This window comes from Athene cunicularia (genome assembly GCF_003259725.1).
Source record: "Athene cunicularia isolate RWA chromosome 2 unlocalized genomic scaffold, athCun1 chr2_part1, whole genome shotgun sequence".
Taxonomy (NCBI): domain Eukaryota; kingdom Metazoa; phylum Chordata; class Aves; order Strigiformes; family Strigidae; genus Athene; species Athene cunicularia.
This window is the reverse complement of record NW_020799095.1, coordinates 35,251,111-35,259,876: the sequence shown is the minus strand read 5'-3', so window position 1 is coordinate 35,259,876 and position 8,766 is coordinate 35,251,111. Positions and strand designations below refer to the sequence as shown.

Here is an 8,766-nt window from a genome sequence, read left to right as displayed (position 1 = left end):
AAAATAATCTTTTATGCTATTTTCTTTTTTGAGATGTCTGTACTTCTTTGGCCTTCTCTTATTTGTTTGTGTCTCTTGGTTGCAGAAATAGAAATAAAAACTACTATCTGAAAATGCCTCTGGAGAATACACCCTAAACAGAAACATTAGGTCCAGTCAGGCTAAGCGATTCTGTGAAATTCTGCACACAGGTATGTGAAGAAATGCCGGAGGATGTGTGAAATTGAGGTTTTGCACGACCTCAGCTTAAACTCTTTACAACAATTCTCACTCTTGCACAAAGCTAAGTTGCTATCATTAAACACAAAGCCATTGCCCAAGGGACCTAAGGATTCAGGGTTGGACTCCAACACCTGCATCTTCAAGGGAAAAAACCAACATACCATCACCGACCAATTTGAATGCTTCAGACACTTACCTTTTTGAATGCAGTTCAGATGCTTTATACAACTGTCATTCTCCCTATTATGACTACAATAAAGTGACCTCACTCTAGAAAGACAATTAACCTGCTGAGGCCATTCTAAATACAGAGTCTTCCTCAAATTCAAATGTAAATGATAATGTCACCTAACTTGTAAGTAGAGCTACCTGGGTGTTCCTCTCCCTTCACTTGAGAAGTCTCAGCTATCCTAGTGGGGCTCTGTGAAGACAAAGACATCTCTGTGTACTGCCTTATAAGATCAGGACCCATAACCTTAGAAAGTTGTGTTCTGGTATTTTAACAGCCAAACAATGAAGAGTATTACCTTTTCTACTAGTATTGCACAGAAGAAAAATTAAAAAAAAAAATCAAAACCAAAACAAATGAAAGACCGGGTAAAGCATTCTGAGTCCAGCAAATTATATGACAGTTGAAAGTGGCAGCAAGATGAAGCAGAAACTCAACATCAGTAACACAAATCCCAGAGGCAGAATAAAAAAGTGCTAGGGATGAACAGCACAGGATATTGGCTCACCTCACAAGTCTACAGATGTGGCCAGTTATCTTTGATTACGTGTGTGGGAACAAAAGCTTCAACAAAAAAACCCAAGTCTGGGATAAGAATCAATATTAACTGAGGAAAGAATGATAAAACAGTTTAAGGGAAACGACAAGTTGAAAGAGCAAACACGTATTTTTAAAAAATGTCTGGAGAAGCAGAATGGAAAGCAAGTATTTTCTTCCCTCAGGTCTATAGCAGAGTAGCAGAGTTACAAATATGCAGTGTTTCCTCCTCTACATACACAGTTTTCCTCACGAACAGTAAAAAGTTGGAAACAATTTGTCACCTGGAAGCAATTCTGCTTTAACAATAATGAAACCAGTATGAGTGTGATCTGGAAGTGTATGTATATACAAAGCGAGTGTAACACAGACTGTTTCAAGAAGCTTTAAAACAAGAGAAGAAAATGCCCATAAAATTCATCAACTCACAGTAAGTGGGTATCCACAATATGAATGCATATTCTTTTGGCATGACCTACTCAACCCTCAAAGGACACTGGTCGTCATGCATGCACCAAAAAGCAGTACACTGGACACTTGTATAAACTTATGTGAATTTTAATTACAACCATAGGCTTAGAGAAAAGCAGCATGAAGCAAAGAAGAGGAAGGTAAAGGTAAATACCCTGGGATTTCATTCTCTTCCTTTGCTGAAACATCTCTGTTCTCTCTACTCAAGAGTTTCATTCTAAAAAAATGAGGGAGTGACTCAGTCTGTCCTTACAGAAGGAACATTCAGATTAATGAGGAGGCTTTTAAACATCAAACATAATTTGGAGATGCAACAGATGTACAAAAGCTGCCATGGGCAGCTGCCACACAGGCATCCATAAATCAGAGCGCTTATGCTGAGGATTGGCTACTGCAAAGCAAACACCTGCCTCGGGCATCTGTGGCACTTGAACTCTGAGATCACACTTCCTCACTGGCATAGGGCAGGTCTCAGAATTGGTTCTGATGGTTTCAAGACAGCATAACACATGGACAACAATATGTCCATGAGCATATACATATGTCAAAAGACAGCAAATATGCTTTGAGCATAGAAAGGCAAATTCACTTCTTTCTACAGTTACTTCTTGTCTTTGATTCATTGCTCACTCCCTACACTGTATGACATCAATTCCAGCCTTCTCAGTATTGCATGTACACTACATAATTTTGTTTATAACCTTTTCATGCTACACACTAGACTGCGATAAAACCATTTTTCCTGTTATTCTGACTAGAAGAATGCTCCAAAACCCCACTGTCCCAGCTGTTAAAAGTCTCCTCCTGTTTCTACCCTCCTAGCAACATTGCCCTTTGTCTTAAATAGCTTTCACACTTATCCCTGATAAATCTGTAGACCACAAGTCCTTCATTCTCCCTGATGATCTCTGCAGTCCATCCCTGAAGCTAGCTGGACTTAACTTTTTTGAACACAAGGATCAGACATGCTGACGATTTCCCAAACTGTGATATACAAGGTTATCAGCATTCCCATAGCTGAACCCAAATACTATGGTAGATGCACGCTAGGATGACTTTTAAGGTTTTTCATAGAGAAGGTGTATGAAAATCACATTGGGGTTATGCCCTAATGGGACACTCATGAGCCTCCAAGCTCAAGCAGAAATTTTTGTTTTATTGTGCTTCCTCTCATTCCACCACAGATGGCCACTCATCAAGAATGATTTTGTCATCAAAAAGTGCCATCATCGCGCTCCTACTTTTCATGTCAAGACCACTCCTGAAAATATTAAGCCAATCAGTGCTGTGACAAAGAACATCCTTGAGGAGTTTTACAACCAGTATTGTTCCTTTTGCTACCTCTAACACAATGACAAGGAGCAGTACTGAATGAAGAACAGAATCAAGCTGGAGCAAAGTTCATTAATCCTGGACATTTTCCTAAAACAAAAGGAACTGGAACACAGAGGACAGGACTCTGCTAACTAGGTATTGCTTTCTCCTTCGAAATTATATTCACATAGGAGAGGGTATACCGGGAGAGGTGCTGTATCAAGCAGCAAAATATATGCTGTGCTCGGAGGTAGAAATCAAGTCCAACAAGGAGTTAACCTACTGCTAAGGAAAAAATGATGCAAGAGCTGAGAGAAATCCCTTAAGACTGATAAATTAGTCTAGGAATACTTCTGGCAAGGGACCAAAGATTTCATATTTGAAATTCTATATGAGGGAAGACTAGAAGCATAGCTGGAAGGAAGAAAACACTCCAGCCAACATCTTACCTCAAAATGTAAATGTAACAACTGATAGGAACCTGTGGAGAGAAGTGTCTGCAATCAGTCAGAGCAAGGAGTGATAAAGAGTACAGGGCAAGCATGATGTTCTGCTCAGTTAAAACTGCTTTCAGAAGAAAAGTAACTTGAAGAGCACGAGTATTACACCAGCCCTAAGCTTAGAATCTTACATTAAATTGTAGAAACTTGCTCCTGGAGGGGAAAAAAAAAAACCAACCCTTCTGACTGTTTTGAATCTTACAGCTTTGAATATAATCATACCACCTGCTTACTGGCTCTTCTGCATAATTACAGAAACAGCTATGAAAGTCTCTTCTTGCAGTGAAGTTATTATCTGTGACAAGAGTTTAATAGCTATAGGAGTGGTAACAAATGAAAAATACTTTTAAATTAAGTTCATATAGATACAAGGAGTATTAAAGGCTCTAAAAACAATTTATCTAAGAACATAAAATGACTAAAAGCCTTACAAAAATCAGAATTTGGCAACATTATTTATACATCAGCAGTTACAACTGCAATATAGTCCACAATTTTACACATGGAAGCATGTAATAAACACAGTAGTTCCTTTTGCACTGCTAACTACAAAAATACAGCTTCATGATGGAACTTAAATTCAGGTTTTAGTGAGCTTTTTATTTTCATTAAGTTACTAGAAATTTTTCAGGAACACAAGAATGATAAATTTCAAGTATGATCTATTACCACATACTCACCTGGAATTATTATGGTGAATGTTGCAAGCCCTTGCCATTAGCACCACAATCATTGGTCGAAAGGCCTTTCCTTTCCCATCAAAGTAATAATCACACATTTCCTTAAGTTCTGCTGTAGATACAAGTAATTCCTATAGAAAGAAAAAGAATGTATCAGCATAAAAGTCACAAAGCAAATCTGTTTAGCATAAGCAAACCAGTATGTATGTATACCATAACTGCCAGTATTATTTTTTTTTTATTAGGGACCTTAAAGATCATCTAGTTCCAAGCCCCCTGCTGTGGGCAGGGACACCTTCCACTAGACCAGGTTGCTCAAAGCCCCGTCCAACCTGGCCCTGAACACTTCCAGGGAGTGGGCAGCCACACCTTCCCTGAGCATCTTGCTCCAGTGTCTCACCACCCTCACAGTAAAGAATTTCTTCCTTATACCTAATCTAAATCCACCCTCCCTCAGTTTAAAACCATTACCCCTCATCCCATCACTGCACTCCCTGATAAGAAGTCCCTCCCCACCTTTCCTGTAGACCCCCTTGAAGTACTTGAAGGCTGCTATAAGGTCTCCCCAGATCCCTCTCTTCTCCAGGCTGAACAACCCCAACTCTCTCAGCCTGTCCTCACAGGGGAGGTGCTCCAGCCCCCTCATCATTTTTGTGGCCTCCTCTGGACCTGCTCAAGCAGGCCCATGCCTTTATGTTGCAGGCCCCAGAGCTGGACACAGAACTACAGGTGGAGTCTCATGAGAGTGGAGCAGAATCACCTCTTCGACCTGCTGGCCAAACTTCTCTTGGTGCAGCCCAGGACATGGTTGGCTTTCTGGGCTGCCAGCACACATTGCTGGCTCATAGTCAGTTTTCCATCCACCAATACTCGCAAGTACTTCTCCTCAGGGCTGCTCTCAACCCACTCTTTGCCCAGCCTATATTTGTGTTTGGGATTGCTCCAACCTATGTGCAGGACCTTGGACTTGGCCTTGTGAATCCCCCGAGTTCTGCATGCGCCCACCTCTTGCACCACAAAGCCTGGTGTCATCGATGAACTTGCTGAGGGTGCACTCAATCCCACTGTTCATGTCACTAAGACGTTAAACAGCGCCAGTCCCAACACCAACCCCTGAGGAACACCACTTGTCACTCCTCCCCCTACGTTGACACTGAGCTGTTGACCGCAACTCTAAGTGTGACCATCCAGCCAACTCCTTATCCACTGAGTGCTCCATCTGTCAAATCCACGTCTCTCCAATTTAGAGACAAGGATGCTGTGTGGGACAGTGTCAAATGCTTTGCACAAGTCCAGACAGATGACATCAGTTGCTCTTCCCTTACCCACCATCGCTGTAAGCCCATTGTAGAAGGCCACCAAATTCATCAGGCACAATTTGCCTTTATTGAAGCCATGTTGGCTATCACCAATCACCTCCTTATTTTCCATGTGCTCTAACACAGCTTCCAAGAGGAAGCTCAGTAGTGTTGTTAGGTGAGACTGACTGGCCTGTAGTTCCCTAGGCCTTCATTTTTTCCCTTTTTAAAAATTAGGGCTATGTTTCCCCTCTTCTAGTCAGTGGGAACTTCACTGAACTACCAGAGGTTTTCAAATATGATGGACAGTGGCTTAGCTACTTGATCCACCGGTTCCCTTGGGCCCTGAGTATGCATCTCATCAGGTCCCATGGACTTGTGCACCTTCAGATTCCTTAGATGGTCTCAAACCTGATCATCCCCTAGAGTGGCTGGTTCTTCATTCTGCCAGTCCCTGTCTTTGCATTCTGTGATTTGGGTGGTGTGGCTGGAGTACTTGCTGGTGAAGACTGAGGCAAGAGTCACTGAGTACCTCAGCCTTCTCCATATCTCCATGTTCATTACACCCAAAGTAAGCTGAGCTTGTTTACTATGAGTAATCTGAAACATAAATAATGTATTCCAGCAACGTACATCGGGAGAGAAAGAAAAAATGCATTCTGGTTCTACAAGATATGTAAAAAATGCTCTCTTTGCCTTCAGTTTAAGTCTCAGACAGCTGTTCATTAAACATAAATAATATTCTTTCAATAACTATCTTCCAAAGTGATGGTTGCTATTAAAATCAGAATCATCAAAACATCCCAGAATAGTCACCAAAATCCCTTACCTTTTTAATATCTTCATAGAGATTCTTCAAGTCTTTTCTACCAAGTTGAAAAGGGTCTTGGTATTTTTCATTACTAACTGTCTTACTGCAGCTGCACAAGTGGGATGTACTTGTGTGTTGAAATCTGGTGAGAGTGTTTTTCAAGAGGATAATGTTGTTAAAAGCAAACTTTCCCTAATTCCCCCAAAAGAAATATTTCAAAGCATTTCCTCCTCCTCCTCCTCTCTCCTCATACAAAATTTAACCAAATGGATAAAATACAAGCAGAAGGCATCAAAACACTCTTTTCAGCCACCTAATAAGGTGCAAGGACAAGCACAGCTACATATTGACGATCATAGACTTTTAGGAGCTGGCAAAGCGTAGCACTTGGCAAACAATAAACACCCCACCCGTAACAGATTTCAGAAGTCTTTTGAGACGAATAAAACTACACTGTTCTCATTGTATTCCTTTTGAACCACTATTGATAGTATAGAGTACATTTGGAGATGAAGCCTTCATCTTCCAGTAACACCTTTATTCTGTTGCTTCCTTCCCTCTCCTGAATACTCCTGGAAAAACATTCCTGACTTGGATTTGAAAATTCTCCTTTGCATACTCACTACATTACAAATTATACGTTAAATCAGTACTTCCAAGTAGCATGATAATGCTATGAAAGTTCATCAGTGAAGTGTGAAAGCTCCACCTGGATGCATTAAGATGCAGCAGGCTTAGGCCTGATTGTTTTTATTTTCACTGGAGTTGAAGTTTATGCCTCTTATTATGTTTCCCTTTTCAAAGTGAACCATATGGGTTTTCTTGGGGCATTCTTGCTTTGCCTGTTGCCCTTGAGGATGGAGGACTTAAGAGATTCAGACTCAGCACCATAGCATCAGCCTGCAGAGAAATATCCAACTATGTACTAGAGCAAATAACTTTATTTTCAAAGCATACAACTCACAGGGGTAACTACCCACTTCACCCACTATGTCTTTACCCATTACACACCAATACATATCTCCAACTTACCGCCAAAATATATTACATATTTTTGGAAATGATAAGGTTGAACTTCTTTGGGTAAAGTGACACATCTGCACAAAGAAAAATCAGGGTTAATTTAATATATCTTTAAACTGACAGAAGACATCTGATTCAAAAAACAAGTGTCTGTTCATCAGCACAGCTCTATTTCTCCATTTTAACAACCCAGCAGCAAAGGGAGTCTCAGAATTTCCTTCCATATCACACGAGATATAACTGCCAATATGTAGATTAGCTTCTGACTTAAACGGACTCTTCCGCTCAGGAGTGTTGGACTTTCTCCCCTCGCAGGACCAGCCAAAAAGGCCTATCAGTTAACTTCCCAGAACTGCTCTAAGGAAACTTTGCTTTTGCACTCACGGAAGGTGCAATTTTCAGACGTGCCCTGTCTTGCAGATACATCTGGACTGCCCCAGTCAAGGCATAGAGAGAAGAGCTGTTTCTGTAAACTAATACACTGACAGAAGATCATGTCCTTGTTTTGCCCTGAAGCAATTTTAATTCAGCGTGCTTCTTATAACTTACACCTGCACATCTTCCCTGCTAGATGTCAAGAACCTGACCTCCAAACCTAGCAACCTCCAGTGATCTCTCCCTGCAGACAGAGCCCCGGAGCCTGGGGGATGGTGCAGTCCCAGGTACACGCTTCCAGCAGAGATAGGCTGAGAAGGGAAATGCACCTCCTGCACTGTGCCTGGCAAAGCTGCCAGGAACTACCCAGCCCTGCCCTGGAGTGCACGCTGACTCAGAGTCCCAGCCGGGCTGACCCTGCCTGAAATCACTGCAATCCATGTGTTCACCAAACTGCCTCTCCAGAAGTCCACAAAGAAACTCTCAAGAAGACCTATAACTGGACAAGAGTTCCCCCAAGTTGCTCCTCATGCCTCAAGTGTCTCTAGTAAGCGGCTTTAAGTCTCTCCTTAGAAAAACAAGAGCACCGCCAGGGCTCCAGGACACCCTTCCATCCTCTTTGTGTACAGGATGAAAAGAGGCCAGGGAAGGAGATGAGGGAAGGAGAGGAAGAAGAGAAAGGAGAGGAACCCTAACTTACCACAGGTTTGGGAATCACAGCTATCTGACCTCAGTGCCTAACCCTATGGCCCCAAGACCTTCCTAAATTCACTCCCTCATACTTCTCATCGTTTTCTGTTGTTAAAAAATAGCTGATCTCTTCCTATTCTTCCTTATTGGAGGACACAGACTCTCTCCTTTACTGCTGCTTCACACGGTAAGAGCGGGTTGTACACGATGTCGGACACATCGCAACACTTTGCTGTTGGTCAGAACAGTGGCTCGGCCTTGTGAGGAAGGTCTAAGCGAATGCAGCGAGAGAACTGCCCCCCATTACAATTCACAATGCTACAAACACGTGGAAAATCTCACACTAGAGAGAACCGCTTTCCCTGCTCCCACCCCGAGAAGACTTCCGAGAGGATCCTCCCCGCAACAGCAACCAATCTGCCCTGAAAACCCTTCAGCCAGAACTTAACCTTGCACGGAGAGCGCTCCTGCCCCCTGCAAGGTCCCCCCCGGGCAGGGAAACGTCCGCCTGCCCTCGCCCGCCGGAACCGCCTTCGGGCCTTCTCGCTGCCCGGGCGGGAGGGCAGACGTGGGCCGAGAAAGGCTCCGCCCGGGCCCCCCCGCTGCCCCATTCATT

At 42.7% G+C, this 8,766-nt stretch overlaps 1 protein-coding gene across 5 annotated transcripts in view; it reads right to left on the bottom strand.

Annotated features, from left to right (window-relative positions):
- PDSS1 (decaprenyl diphosphate synthase subunit 1) overlaps positions 1-8,766 on the bottom strand; it is a 48,807-nt gene that overhangs the window by 16,208 nt on the left and 23,833 nt on the right. For 3 of the 5 annotated variants that reach the window (XM_026842088.1, XM_026842086.1, XM_026842089.1), the window contains exons 2-4: positions 7,095-7,159; positions 6,081-6,204; positions 3,954-4,084 (exon numbers count right to left, since the gene is read on the bottom strand). In XM_026842088.1, the coding sequence (XP_026697889.1) occupies positions 3,954-4,084; positions 6,081-6,204; positions 7,095-7,159 (320 nt within the window). Of the gene's footprint in view, positions 1-3,953; positions 4,085-6,080; positions 6,205-7,094; positions 7,160-8,766 lie in introns of those variants that run through there. The other 2 variants (XM_026842090.1, XM_026842091.1) reach the window with 2 other exon arrangements.